The sequence below is a fragment of the Fundulus heteroclitus genome, chromosome 6 (assembly GCF_011125445.2).
Source record: "Fundulus heteroclitus isolate FHET01 chromosome 6, MU-UCD_Fhet_4.1, whole genome shotgun sequence".
Classification (NCBI taxonomy): Eukaryota; Metazoa; Chordata; class Actinopteri; order Cyprinodontiformes; family Fundulidae; genus Fundulus; species Fundulus heteroclitus.
Window position 1 is genome coordinate 29,728,575 of NC_046366.1, and position 15,707 is coordinate 29,744,281.

The 15,707-nt window shown below is 39.8% G+C and overlaps 1 protein-coding gene across 1 annotated transcript; it reads right to left on the reverse strand.

The window, feature by feature from the left end:
- Positions 1-1,506: 1,506 nt before the first annotated feature.
- best4 (bestrophin 4) lies at positions 1,507-13,174 on the reverse strand. The gene is made up of 9 exons (XM_012851870.3): positions 13,016-13,174; positions 12,846-12,946; positions 12,513-12,746; positions 10,674-10,828; positions 10,334-10,411; positions 9,216-9,368; positions 8,358-8,438; positions 8,128-8,282; positions 1,507-1,794 (listed from the first exon to the last, which is right to left on the reverse strand). Exons 1-9 carry the CDS (start codon positions 13,165-13,167, stop codon positions 1,542-1,544), a joined length of 1,362 nt encoding a protein of 453 aa, XP_012707324.2. The 5' UTR covers positions 13,168-13,174; the 3' UTR covers positions 1,507-1,541.
- Between the last annotated feature and the right edge of the window lie 2,533 nt (positions 13,175-15,707).

The following is a 15,707-nucleotide window of genomic DNA, read 5'->3' on the forward strand; positions in this document are numbered from 1 at the left end:
GTAATTTTCAACACGGCTAAATTGAAATTGACATCATTATATATATATATAAATATATATATATATATATATATATATATATATATATATATATATATATATATATATGTCAATTAAATGTTGTAACTCATAGTATACAAGTTTCTTTAGAGTTGTTGTGCATGCTGCTGACTGTAGGCAGAAAGGATCTCCTATAGAGGCGTGTATTACAGCGGACCTGGAGAAGCCTCTGTTGTTGTTTGACAGTCTGATAAAGAGTGTCCATGTTGTTCTTTATTTTATAATGAACCAATCTTTGCACAACCATCTCAGAGTACCCAGAACAGAACCGGCCTTCTTTATAAGCTTGTTGAGCTTCTTTAACTCAGTTGCTCTGGAGTTGCTACCCCAACAGATGATGACAGAGGAGATCACGCTCTCCACGGATCAGAACAGATTTAAAGAAGATCTGCAGCATCTAGCTCCAAACAGTGAAGGACCTGAGCTTCCTCAGGAATCTTCTCCTCCCACGGTGGTAATAGTGTTTGAACTATTCTGATTCCTCCTGAACTAAAACTTCCTTGCTTTATTCACACTAAAGAGGAGATGATTACTTCCACACCGTACCACAAAGCGATCCACCAGCTCCTTGTATTCAGCTTCCTGTCCATCTCTGATGCATCCAATGACTGCAGAGCCATCTGAGTATTTCTGCGGATGACCAGAGTCTGTCTTGTACTGGAGGTCTGAGTTGTAAAGAACGAAAAGGAATGGTGGGACCATAATCCATAAAAGATTTTCATTTTATTTTATAAATCAGCTCAACCTGGTTCCCATCATCCCTGAATCTTCTTATGTTGAATGACCAGCTAATGACATCAGGACAGGAAAATTCATTAAGATTTATTTTGATATTTAAATATGTATACTACAAAGGCTTATGGGGGTACACACTTCTATCTAGAAGGTCATGGGCTAAAACCCTCCATGGGGTTTGGATGTTCTCCCTGTGCATGTGTCGGTTCTCTGCCTTCCTCCCACAGTTCAAAAACATGACTGTTAGGTTAACTGAAGCCTCTCAATTGCCATTAGGTGTGTGTGTGTGTGTGTGTGTGTGTGTGCGTGTGTGTGTGTGTGCATGCATGGTTGATGGTCCTGTGACAGACTGTACCCTGCCTCTTGCCCAATGATCACTGCAGATCCCCCGAAACTCTATAGATGGATGCAAACTTTTATGAATTATTTTATGGATTATATAGGAACAAGCTTTTTAGTTTATGGGATTTTTAAATTAAAGCCTCTCAGTGTTCTCAGTATCTGTCATATACAGAATACAACTACACATCCCAGTGACAGGGCAATCATGTGAAAACAGGTGAGGTACACATACCTGAGGGTGTTTACATAAAGACCTCAAACTAACACGCTGCATATATATATATATATATATATATATATATATATATATATATATATATATATATATATATATATATATATATATATATGTATGTAAAGACACCATAATAACCATCAATGCAGGACTTTATTTTCATAACAGGTTAAGCCATGGCCTTCCCAGGGTCCTCATGATTGGGTGTGTCTGTGCCGACTTCTTCTGCTTCATCTGCCTCATTTTCCACATGGTGAGTCAACACATCCACCAGAAAAGGGAGGCTACCGCTGCGCAGGATCACATTACTTTTCTGCTGGAAACCACGAAGCCCATCGCCCAGAGAGTTCGGTAGAGGTAAATACTGTTTGGTCACAGGTACATCTGTTGGCTGATGGATCTCAAGATCTTCTGTGCTCATCCTGGGAAGATGGGAGATTTTTGAAGGACAAACATAAATCTGTGTTATTATTCAAAATTAAATTTAAAGGAAAATGGTTTGCTCTATTTTTGCCCTGGATTGTGTCTGATTCAAACACGTTACATTTGATGTGGCTCCAAAGAAATTCTTTTGATTCAGTGTTAACTCTGCTGGCACACAGCCATCTTTCAGGCAAAGACTTGCACTTCCCAACTATAGTACTCAGATGTTCCCCCAATAATAATGATAATAATAATAATGATAATAATAATAATAATAATAATAATAATAATAATAATAATAATAATAATAATAATAATAATAATAATAATAATAATACGTATGTATTAATATTTGTAAAGCACTTTAGATTTCCAACAAATCTCAAAGTGCTACACAACTAAAATGTTTTAAGCTAATTATCTGCAAGAGAACTAAAAGCAAAACAAACCATTTAAATGAGACCATTATTTTATAGAGGTAGTGGTCTCAGAAATACGTGTATCAAAAAGATTTTAATTTGTTTGTTTTATTTGCTGTTTTTTTTATATCGTTTGACTGCTAATGGCTCACCTGTCCTGTTTAACCGTTTTTTTTTATATAGCATCAGCGACTTCTAACGCAAACAACGAGGAACCATAGGGACAGAGAGATGGCAGAAAACTAGAAGAGAATATCAAAGATTTTAAGTTCAACAGTTTAATTCCAGTTCTAAATGGCATCTTATGTGTTGATGTCTAAAATTTGTACTGTCTTCGAAAGACAACGGCAGCTATGACGTTTCTCTCTCCGTCTGTGACCGTCAGACATCAGAGCTTCCCATATGCTTTGTCTTCTCTCGCATCCAATCATGATTGAGGTTCAACTGCTCTCATCGACACGAAAGCGAAAATCATGTTGGTTGGACAAAAGTCTCACCTGATGCCATGTTATGCAACGCACTTGCAAATTTAAGCCAGTGACGACTGTGTGCCACTTCCTTTTGCCTTCTGGACTGGACCCGAAAAGGTATGCAGCCTTCTACTTCTCTTACTGTTGTTGTGATTGTAGATATTATTACAAAAAACACCTGTACAATTGGTGTAATAGCAACGCTGAGTTGCAGAGTGGCTGTTTTACTCAACTTCAAACTGAAATTAGATAAATGGGGAAAGGGTTAAGGCCTTCAGTAATATGGTACCATAGATGTGTGTGTCTATAGATAATTAATATTTTATAAATATTTGATATGTAAACGTTGTTTGGTCACCCTTTTGCCTTGACATTTGAAGATGATTTACCACAAAACAATTTCCATCCTACTTTGGAATACTAACGAGTGTCGGCATTAGCAGAAAGCAGTGGCAGCTACATAACAAGTTGGTGCCACGTAAGCAAATTTTCTAGAGGCTGGGAACTGCCTCACAGTTGAGTTGTGTGTTGGCACACCCCCAACTAACCTGGCAAACCAGATTGATAATGTCAAGCATTTTCTATTTAGTTCCAGGTGTGTTTGTGAACGCAATAATTCAGCTTGGTGGCAATGATACAACCCAACAATGAGGACAGAAAATTAATATAATGAAAATAGTGTGGAAATGGATATAAAAGATTTTTTTTACCTTTTGTTTTCACACAGTGGAGATCAGATAGTAGATTTGGTTTTAGAAATTTGACAAACAAAGAATAGAACTTCAGAGAAACTTCTTCAAGCTGTATAATTTTCTCTTAACATTTAGGTTTCTCTGCATTTTACTAATTCTTTACTCTCTCTTTAATCAAGATTTGCTGCTGTTTGTTGTCTGTACATTGGTTTATTTCTTTTTAAGATGTTTTAGTACCTTTCTATGTTTCAAGGTGACAAGAGGCAACATTCTAAAACGTTGTGACTTATATACATAAAAAGAATCTGAGGAAAATGTAAAAGGGAGATTCCAATATCACTTAGAGCCACAAATGATGTTCACCAAATGTAAATATGCTTAATTAGCGTATTACACATCATTTAAATATTAGTGGCATATGTACATATTTGAGCTTGTTTATGTAATTTTGACTTTCAAGGAAAATCCTTCTTAATTCAAACCTGTATACCCATAACCTGACAACAGCCAGCTGCATGTATCGCTCCGCCTAGCTTCACTCACATACATCTGGGACACGGCTCATTGAAAGTGATTTCCCCAACCAAATTTATGGTCTGGCCAATCAGGACGCAGGGCGGGTGTTTCATGGATGTGACGTAGTGGAGAAGCCACCGTGAGATTCCAACAACAATGGCGGCTCGCATCGAGGAAGCAAGCGTTAGCATTGATGCTGCTATTTCTTCCGTGTTGTCCAATCTATCTGATATTGTTTCATTAAAAGAACATCAGAGAACGGCTCTGAAGGCTTTTGTTGGTGGAAACCATGTTTTCGCCCTTCTCCCGACCGGATTTGGCAAGTTTTGTTTTCCGGGGCGCGTACGCGGACGCGCCCCGCGGCGCTTTGCCGCCTGTCTTCCCCCCTCTTCTTAGCTTCGGTGTGACCACTACAGTGTTTATGCGAGGCGGACCGACTCGCGGAGCGGGGGGGAGGGGGGGGGGGGGGGGGCGGTGGACGACACGTTTTCCTCGGCCGCCTCGCCAAGATAGCGCTGCGGGAAACCCTGCACTACAGCCGCAAACACATAAAAAATAAAAAAAAAAGGTTGTTTTTTTTACGGCGTCGGTCTCATCAGCGTCACGGGTTAGCTTCGGTGTGACTGGTTGAAATAGCACGTCGATAAAGATGACAGACAAGTGGCTTATCCAATCATATGCAAGGAGTTTTGATAAGGCCCAGCCTTCAGTAAAGGCAATTCCTATGGAGAGGTCCCAGATGTATGTGAGTGGAGCTAGGCGGAGCGATACATGCAGCTGGCTGTTGTCAGGTTAGTATACCCAGACCTTGTTTTTAAATCCCTAAAGGTTGTACTTTATAGAATCATTATTCAGAATCAGAATCAGAATCAAGTTCAATCGCCAAGTAGGTTTGCACTTACAAGGAATTTGACTTGGTGTTGATGGTGCAGACAAAAAATAAGAATACAGTAAAATAAGAAGTAAAAAGGATATATACACTGAAGCTGTATACACTCAGCAAACTGTGCGTTAATGTAACGCAGAAGCTTGTAAGTCCTGAGCGGGGGAGAGAGAGAGACATTGTCCAAGGTCACAAGCGGCTCTTGGCCTTGTTGATAAGGTCGGTAGCAGATGGGAAAAAACTGGTCTTGTGGTGTGAGGTTGTGGTCCTGATGGACCGCAGCTTCCTGCCAGAGGGAAGTGACTGAAATAGTCTGTGACTGGGGTGCGAGGGATCAGCCACCATCTTCCCTGCACGCCTCAGAGTCCTGGAGGCGTACAGGTCCTGGAGAGATGGAAGATTGCAGCCAATCACCTTCTCTGCAGACCGGATGACACGCTGCAGTCTGCTCTAGTCCATAGCGGTGGCACCAGCGTACCAGATGGTGATGGAGGAGGTGAGGATGGACTCAATGATGGAGGAGTAGAACTGCACCATCATTGTCCTTGGCAGGTTGAATTTCTTCAGCTGCCGCAGGAAGTACATCCTGTAGTAGTTTTAGAGCACCTACAGGAATGTGTTTTCTGGTTCAGATTCTTGATTTACAAGAACACCAAAAAAATAAACTTAATACAATCATAAAAGTAATTTGTCCATTACTCACAGTTTCCATTACTGTCAGTTTCCTGACAGAAAAGTGTTATTTAAAAATATCCGGTGTTATTCAATGTCATCTTCCCAGTTTGAGAGAAAATGTACTGTGATACTGACAACAGTTTCATGTTACAGGACAGCGACACCTAGAGGGAAGTGAGGGAACTTCACCAGGAAAAAGTCTTCGACATTCCGGCTTTTTCCAGCTAACGTGTGCTAACCTCACTTCTCTGACTCTGCCCAACAAGAATTTACTTACATTTGATATTCTTTAAGTCTCTTTGTTGCCCCTTGCCAATTGAAAGGTTTTAGTTTTAGATTATTCTCTTGTCACTGTAAGAAGAATGATGAATTCATCCGACAGAAGTACTTACAGGTTTTTTAATCAAGACGCTTTTATGTTTGATCTTTTCTTTTATACTTATCCAACTTTGAAAATTTCAGATGTTGAGCAAGCTTTATTTTATTTTAGGGAATCATTCAATGCAGTATTTGAAAAACATGCACCTTTGGGAAATTACAAAAATCAGAATAGATCTGGGGGCCGCTCAGCAAATCAGTCTTCTCGCTTCTTTCCTCAGATGGTCATTGCAGATGAATGTCAAATATCAGATCCTAACCAAATCTGTGAAGCTTTTAATAAGCATTTTGTAGAAACAGGTAAGCTGTTTGAAAAAACTTACACTGGACCACCTGTACCAATACATGAGCCTAGTACTCAGGAAACAACAACGCATTGTTTCAAGTTACAGGAGTTTACTTGTAAAGAAGTTTACACAGAATTGCTACATATGGATGTTAAAAGTCCCGTTGGTGCAGATGGTCTGGAACCTTTATTTTTGCGTTATACTGCACCATTAGTAGCTACCTACATTACACACATTTTTAACCTCACAGTTGTGACTGGAACCATTCCTGATGTCTGGAAGGCAGCTTATGTAACTCCCAAACGTAAAGATGGTGAAACATCCGATCTTAATAATTATAGGCCAATCTCTGAATTTTCATGCTTAGCAAAAATTCTTGAAAAACTGGTAAAAAATCAGCTACAATCGTTCCTCACAGAACAATCAATTCTACATGAGCACCAGTCTGCATATAAAGAAAAGCACAGCCCTACTGGAGCTGCAACCATTGTTTTAAATGATATTATTACTGCTTTGGACAATAGGCAACATTGTGCAGCTCTTTTTATCGACCTCTCGAAAGCTTTTGATACAGTAGATCATGCTGTGCTTCTGAACAAACTTAAAAGTATTGGATTTGATGACAAAAGCCATAACTGGTTCAACAATTATCTCCAAAACAGGGAACAGTGTGTCTCCAATGGGAATGTTAAGTCAGGAAACCTGAAAGTTGTAAATGGAGTTCCTCAAGGCTCAGTCCTGGGGCCAGTTTTGTTCAACATCTACATGAAAGACATCGCTTTCTCCGTAACAGACTGCAAAATGCACATGTTTGCTGATGATACTGTTCTGTACTGCAGTGCAGATAATGTTAAAACTGCTGTCACAACCATTCAGCGCTGCTTTAGTGATTTACAAAATGAATTCAATAGACATAAACTAGTTGTCAATGCAAAGAAGACAAAATACATGATTTTTACATCAGATGGAAATGTTGATGCTGCCGAACTTGTCCTCTCTAGTTTGGATGGCACAAATATTGAAAGAGTCACAAAGTACAAGTACCTGGGACTGTGGATTGATGAGCAACTTAGCTTTAGAGATCATGTGACAACAGTGGTAAGTGATATGCAAAAAAAAATAAAGAATTTTAATAGATATAAGTCTCACCTTCCCCAGGAGATTAAAAAAGACCTTGTTAAAGATCGGTTACTGTCAAAATTGGATAAGCATGATATTTTATACATGCATGCCTCACCTGAAACCACTGAACAGCTGAATACTGTTTATCATGCAGCATTAAGATTTATAAAAAGTGACAGAAGGGATGCTAATCACCATAGGCTGTATCGTAGAATGAGATTGCTTTGCCCCCCTCTGATGCGTGAGAGCCACTTGTTACTATTCATTTATAAAGCTCTGACAGGCTCTTCAGCCCCTTACATTAGATCAATGCTTGTCTGTGATGAAGCACGCCGCCGTGACAGTGACAGAGACACCATATGGTTACAGGAGCCTGAGGTCTTTACTGAAGTTGGAAAAACCAGATTTAGCTACTTTGGACCCATAACCTGGAATAGAATGCAGGAGACACTGCAGCAAGAACAAAGACTTCATTCTTCTGTGTCTTTAAAGAAAGCCAAGTCTATAATTTTGTCTTATTTGACTTCCAAATGTTCTTGTCCTTGTCAGGACCTGAGATATCCTAAGTGGCAACTCTAGGTCACTCTGTTTCTTTATCCCTTATTTCCTTTTTCATGTCACATTGTTTTTGACATTTATAAGAAGTTCACTCCAATTCATATCTTTCAGAAATGTATCCAGTTGTTGCATTGTACTTTTTTTTTTCTTATTATTGAAGTTTTCTTTTCTTTTTTTTCTTTTTTAAATACACCCTTAAAAACTGTAAAATGAAACTGAAGTTTGTTCAACTCAAATAAATCTGATTTGTTTTACTCCAATACGTTTAATGTGTTCTTTTACTAAGTCACTGAATGATGAATTGTAGCTACTAGTCAGCTGTGTTTGCTCACCTCATGTCATAAGTGGAGCCTTTGAACGCTGGTCTGAGTGTCTCTGCTGCCGTCGACTGGGTGTAAGGGACTGAGAAGAGGCTGTTCTTCCAGTGTTTGTCCTTCACAATCGGAGCCAGGTTCTGGTACATGTCGTCCACAGCCAGCATGGACACCTGCAGGAGATGAGAATAAAATTAAAATCCACATTTTGGTCTGGTTGTATCAGAGCGAAACTTTGAAAAACAAACCTGAATGTTTCGGTCAATCAGCTTGTTGGTTTCAAAGTCATCATCGTCTTCGCCAAAAGGGTTGATTATGAGCTCTCCTACCTACAAAACAGAGATGCACTGAAGCACCTTAAACACCTTAATGCCCCCCAACACATTCTTTAAACTGATTTACAGACCACTAATCTAGTTTGTTGCTTCTGCATTGAGTGCCAATACAGAAGCATTAAGTTACTCTTATTACTATTTCATCTCCTTCTTCTCTTCCCGTGTTGGAAAAAGCTTATTATTACATCACAATGAAGCCAGCTCGGCAATACTGTGCTTTTACTTTTGGTAGCAATTAAATTCTGTGTGTTAACAACATGTGCAACAAAAAAGCAACCTGCTGAAATGAATGAGAAGATCTAGCCTTTCTTGTGACACCATAGCTCAGCCATTCTTTACAGCATAAATGCCATTTAACAGTAAAACGGTTAATGGATAGTTAGGTGTTACATGACATGTAGCCCTGTAGAATCTCCAGCATCAACCATTGTACACTTTAAAGCTGTGAATAAAAGCTGCTTCCACCCTCAGGATACATTTTCTTCTTCATTATAATTCAGTTTTTGCACTTTGACTATTCATATAAGGCTTAAATTCTTGTTTGTTTATTTCTTTGCCTGGCAATGGGCTTCCCCATCCCGGGTCTCCACAGCTCAGAATGGGTTGCTAGTAAACAATGGAGTCATAGCAACCACGGAATGCAATGCGATCGCCATGGCAGCCAGTGACTGAGCAGTTTCTTAGCAAATAAAGCTCAGAAAGCTTAGAAAATAAAAGGTAAAAACGTGGAATAGTGTAAAGAGGTTAGGCAGTGTGGAGGTGTCCGGTCACCTTTAGCCAGCCGGTGTAGAAGAAGAACTGCAGCAGGGTGAAAACGGGGACGTACATGTCAAATCTGTGACTGCTGTATCCCTTCTGGGGGTTCAAAAACTGTCGGCCGATCACGCAGAAGGCGAAAAATGAGTAAACGGCAATGGTTACCACCTGTGTTAGAATGAAACAAATCATTACAGGAGAAATACATCATATATCTCAGCTCTGAGGTTACCCTAAGCGAAACGTAAGTGTTTATTCAAAGCCATCCATTTGGCCAAGTACCTAAATAGAAGGACTTTTTCCTCTTGTTTCTTAAATATGTTTTCCTCTCTCATCCTAAAGCCTATATCAGTTCAGTGATTGTAAGCTCAAGGCATATGAATAATAGTCAAAACAATCACACTAATGGGACCTTTAAAGCTACATAGGGCAGTGAAGATCAATGAGACTCTGGCCCTACCCTCTGTTTGGGTCTGTGTTTGGGCCGTTGTCACAAACATGGGCCAAATGATACCAATATATTAGTTATCGAGTGTGAATTATTTTAAGACCACCTGAGGAAACACATCAAAGGTGCGCTGTAGGTGCTAAGACCCTAACGGCCTTATTGATGGGATTCTTCTGACTACAATTTATATATCTGAGGTTCAGAACTGAAGAAGCCTGTTGGATGAAAGGTGGAACATTTTAGAAACCAGTTGTGTTCCCTTTTAAGCATAGGGGATCAAAACAAAACTGAGGAATTAAAAAAACATAAACATAAATCAGCAATTAATACTTTTATTATTACTTAAACATTTCCTGATATTTTTTCCTTGATTTTATTTCCCTCAATTACTATATAAAATAATGTTATTTACACCCTAAAAACATTTCTATCTTATGCAGTAGATTAATCGACTGCTTGAGTCTCAAAAATAATGCTTACAATATTTAATTTTCATGTAAAACATTTTTGCTCTGTCCGATATTTAAATGAAAAACATTTCTAATGTTGAGTTTCATGTCATTCATTTTATGCCAGCCTGCCGACTAATCAGTATAATAGTTCAAGGTGTTTAGAAAGATATCGTCAGATCCAAAGCTTGAAAATCACAGATTTTAATTGAAGTATTTCTAGGACTTCAGTGTACCTGAGTGTAAACCAGAGGGATGCTGATCCAGTCATAGTGAAACAGCAGACTGCACTTTGCTCGGTAGTTATTCAGCTCCTATTGACACAGTAGGAAAAAGTAAAAAATAAAATATGCATTTTATATGTTTTTTATGTCACTGTTATGGTACTTTACCTCAAATGTTATTCATTAAGTTTATATTAACCAATCTTTGTTTTACGGAATCGTAGACCTTTTAAGGGTTTTGTGTAAAATAAAACAAACAGCCAAACACCAGAGGAAAACTCTTAGTCAGCTACAGTCTGTAGAGTAGTCAGCGTTTTAATTGTCGTCTTTACTTGTACAGAGTAGTACTCACGTCCATCAGCAGCCTGAGAGCGATGTCGTCCCTGACTCGGCCCTCTTGTCTGGCTTGGGCCGCCAGGTTGGAGAACCACGTCAGGGGCATCCAGTACTTGTTGAAGTCAGAGTGGAGAGACTCGAAATTCTTCAGCTCATGTGTTGTCATGAATCCTGCACAGATGTAGCACAGGAAATGTATGAAGCAAAAACATTATATCATCTATTTAAATTTTAAACTAAATCTGTGTTAGGAGTTAATGGTTGGTGTTAAATAATTCAAGTATTCAGATAGTAAAAGTGCAAAATGTCAAACTCGTGCTCTTTTTCAAATATGTGCAGTAACAATTGGATGGCTTGTTTATTGCTTTCAGAGAAATGTTGCTCCTTCAAAACTCAATCAATGATACCATCTCCAAAGAAAACAAACATAACTAATTAAAGCAACCAAATCATTAATTAATTGTAACAGTTTATAATGGCGATTAATAGCTAACTAATGGAAAGGCCCCTGTACCATTGAGCTAAAGAACCTTAAGCATCAAATTAATCAGCTCAGCTGGCTTCAGCAATTAGACCTGATAAAAATGCCCATTATATATTTCATGGCACTTTGGATTTAAATTCTGTTTTGAATGTTTCTGTCTCACAGGTTATGGAACCTTTGTTGATTTATATTATACTGCCCTCTTGTGGACGCTAATGTAAAATGTGTGCAAGTAACCATTCTGGTCATTGCAACCATGAATTATAAGAAGCTTGTAAATATAAACCTTAAGTTTATCTAAAAGGTATTTGCACCAAACTATTTCAATGGTACGTTTCTGCTGCATTAAATTACAGCATCCTGAAGATAAAGAAACACAGCAGAGGTCAGGTTTCGGTTATAAAACAATATACCAAGCCTGAAACATCTCACAGAGCTCTGGCCGATCCATCATCTGAAAATCAGAAGTATGGCAAACCTGTCAGCACATGTCCACCCACCTACGCTGACAGCCTGGGGACGGAGAGCCTCGATCAGAGACACAGCTAAGAAGTCCATGTTAACTCTGAGGGAGCTGGAGAAATCCACAGCTCGGGTGGACGAGCAAGAACAAATCTTTGACATGCAATCTACAAGCCTGGCCGATATGGAAGAGGAGGAAGAATGTATCGCTGAAAGAAAGACTGCAGTTCTCACTTAAAGTTTACCCAAAGCTAGGAGGCCACAGCAAACATGTACCAGAAAATGCTCTGATCAGATGAGAGCAAAACAAAACTTTTTGCTCTAGATGCCAGACTAACTCTACACATCACCGTGGACCCACCATCACCACGGTAAAATATGCAGCTGATATCATCCTCCTGTAAGGACACTTTCTATCCAACACTGACTGGCAAGCTGGTTAGAGTTAAGAGGGTAAATGGATTCAAATCCTGAAGATCAACCTTAATGGAGGCTGCAGAAGACCTGTAGAGGTTCACCTTCCAGAAGGACAACGATCATAAACATAAAGCCAGACACTACAAGAAATAATGGCTTAGATCAAAGAATCTCTTCCTTAGAACAGTCCAGTAAAAGTAGAAACATGAATCCAATTGAGTGTCTGTGGGAGAACCTAAAAAGTTTGTTTACAAGTACTCCAGAGATGCACAATTACTTGGAAATGTGGTTTCTCCACATCGTTGGAGAGATATGACAGCAAATTAACAAGTGACCAAAGGAACGGAAAAATTGTTTCGTGAAAAAAAAAAAAAATTACGTGACGGCTTTATGTCTAAAGTGCTCCGCCTCAAGTTTCGCAAACGACGGGCTGTGGATTCTGTCTTTTTATCCCAGCAAAAGGCTTTTTTTTTTATCTGGCTTCCTTCTTACCTGCCTCCACGACGTGCTCCAGGGTTGGGAAGCGTTTGCGGACTCTGGTGCTGATGGAGCGCAGGATCAGCACTGAGGACAAGTTGGCATATCTCATGAGGGTCCGTCGCAGCAGGCGACCCCTCTCGTCCGCTCCGTGCACGTTTCCTGACACCACCATCATCAGGTTGTCCGGCAGGGGGAAGCTGGTGTACTGACCCCACCAACGGGTGAAGGCCTGGTTCACATAGAAACCTAGATAAAAAAAACAACAGAAACAAACAAACAAACAAAAAGACACATAGGAAGGATTTCCCGTTCAAGTCAAAGGGGATGCTGACGATTGAGTTTTACCGAGAACAAACAGAACAGGGATGAAGCTTGTGTTGGTGAACTGATCGCAGTAAAGGGCGACGCGCTCAAACAGATCCTGCTGCTTCGGCGTGAGGAAGACCCTGGACACAGAAAGAGCCTCCAGTGTTGCTGCGGCATTAAAAAAACAAGATAAAAATGAGCCAATTTACCTGTAGAAGACGCTGAAAAACAGATACACCGCACAGAAAACCAGGAACTCCTTATACATCAGCTTGTAGATGCTTCCCTTCCACCTGAACAGCAGCCTGGAGAAGCCGTGGAACCTGGCGTTGGCCACCTCAAGAGAGTACGACACCGTCATGGTTGGGCTGCGACAATGCAGAAAGCAATGGTTAGGACCAGGAGAAGGTTGGATGTAAACATGCGGCAGAACGGTGCGAAGACGTGTCTCACCTGGGAGCACCGGGGTGGTGTCGGATCTGCAGAGAGAACGCCTCCACCTGTAAATCTCAATTTAAAGCTCTCTGCGGAGCCGCCATGAATTACGGCCTTGGCTTTTTATTACCTGAGAACCTGCAGCCAGAGACAATCACACCTGCTGAGATTGGAAACCATCGCTCTTATCAAACGAAATGCTTCAGATCCTTTATCAGCTGCATGATCACTGCTGATGTCTGCGTTTCAGTGGCAGCTCCTGCGGCCATGGACGTTTAAAAGGCTGAATTAACCTTTACTATGTTTTCATTTAAGAAATTACGGGAATAAAACCTTTCTGCGTCACAGGAAATCCCACGAGTATTATTTGTAATCTGCCAAACGGCTAAAAACAGAAATCCCCATGAAATTGCCATGATTGAAACTCTTTCCTTTTGTTTTGTCCGCTCCCATCAGGGATCACCGTTGCAGATCACCTGTCTGCCACCTCCATCGTCTACTTTTACAGTAACCATCTCCATGTCCTCCTCCATTATGTCCATCAATCTTCTTTTGTGGTTTTTCTGTTTTCTCACAGTCTGGCAGCTTCATCTCCAACAACCTCAGCTCAACCTGTCACCTGATCGTTTCTAGCCCTTTTCACCCTGATCACTTTTATAAGAACCTCAACATCTTTAACTCTGGCACCTCCAGTGGAGCCTTCTTGTCTCCAGACCACCCAATCATAGCAGGTCTGACTTCTGTCATCCAGATGCTCCCTTCATGCTGCTGCCTCGCTTCTGACTCTCATTGCTCCTCATTATTTTACTGTCAACTCCAGTTACTCGACGCTCCAGCCTTTCATATAAATATCCAACCTTTCCAAATTCTCCCCCACCTGCTCCCTGATCTCACCACAGACTAAGAGGCTGTGAAGCAATAACTTTTATCAATAACAATAACTAGAAATGTATTGTATGTATTCAATTAAATTTTCAATTCAATTAAATTTTATTTATATAGCGCCAATTCATGATACGTGTCATCTCAAGGCACTTTACAAAGTCAAATTTAATCAGATCATACAGATTGGGTCAGATTATACAGATTGGTTAAAAAAAATCATATATAAGGGAACTCAGTTGATTGCATCAAGTCTCTCCAAGCAGCATTCACTCCTCCTGAAGAAGCGTAGAGCCACAGGGAGAGTCGTCTGCATTGTTGATGGCTTTGCAGCAATCCCTCATACCGAGCATGCATGAAGCGACAGTCGTCAATGTGTTATTAAGGCTCGTGCAACTAAGCATTTATATACAGAGTGCATAAATAAAGTTGAAAGAGAAGCCTGATTTAAAAAAACTACTTCCAGAAAGCAGTTTGAGATAAATTTTAAAATACAATTTAATTAACGCTCTTCGTCTCTGCTTTTTAAATAGGAAAGTCAATATCAAGAAACTTTGTGATTGCACACACGAGACAGAAAGTTCGAGATTTGTAAGCACTTTTCAGAGATATTTCGAGAGAGGGTCAGAAATGCAAATAGGAAATTTCATTCAGCACAAACGTAACATTGACATTAACAACATTTATAAAAACCCATTTTGATTGTGTTGTGGATTTGGAAAATATCTAAACTGCTTGGCTTTCTGGCACAGACCCTCCTTAAAGTAAAGCTTAATACTGTTGAGTTCAAAGACCAGTTTTGATTGCGCTGTCGGAGCCCCCAGCAGATTTCTTCCATCTAGCTGCTGATTTGAGGTGAAGTAGGAACATTTAAATCGAGTTTTTCTGCAGTCAACATTTTGAAAACAGATATCGGTCCTGAATTAAGCTGTCAGCTTAATAACTACACACTTGTGCCATACGTTCTTGTTTTTGAAATTATTTTAAGTTGGTTGTTTTATAATCATTCCCTCTGTAAAAAGAACTGTTAAAATCCATCATTTATAGCCAATAAATGTTAGAACCTGATTAGAATATGTAAACTTTTGACCAGTTCTGCACTTTGTTGTGTGCTTCTTGCTATTAGTGGATCTTTTAAATCCTTGTTTTGTTTTCTTACTTTTGTTTGTTTGTATCGGTGACTGTAAATCCTTATTTCAGGTCTTTAAAAATCTACATCATGTCTTTACTGAATAAAATTTTTGTTTGCAGTGAGAGGGCTCAACAGTATATATTGATGAATGAAAGGAATATAACCTAAACTCCAGACCTGTCAACTGAAAAAAAAGAAAAAAAAATGAACTGGGGACTTTGAGCCCTCTATCTAAAGCGAACAAACACCTCAGGATAGAAAAATCAAACAAGACACGCAGCCTGATTGCACAGCAGAGGTTTCTGGGGTTATTTACAAGTAGACGCAGCGATAAGAGAGGTCCAAATGTCAGACCGGTCAAATGTTTTCATCCTCCTGACGCTTCGGCTGTGATGGCTGAGTTCATTTGTTTGCTTTTCACATCGTTAAGGCAGGCCACTGTAAATCAGCCC

What these genes read in the sequence shown, in the direction of transcription:
- best4 (XM_012851870.3), bottom strand. Translation starts at nt 13,167, where the DNA reads ATGACGGTGTCGTACTCTCTTGAGGTGGCCAACGCCAGGTTCCACGGC. An exon ending in TTTTTCAGCGTCTTCTACAG is followed by an intron (nt 12,947 to 13,015) that starts GTAAATTGGCTC and finishes TTCTGTGTCCAG; the next exon opens with GGTCTTCCTCACGCCGAAGC. An exon ending in TCCCTCTGGTTTACACTCAG is followed by an intron (nt 9,369 to 10,333) that starts GTACACTGAAGT and finishes ATTCTAACACAG; the next exon opens with GTGGTAACCATTGCCGTTTA.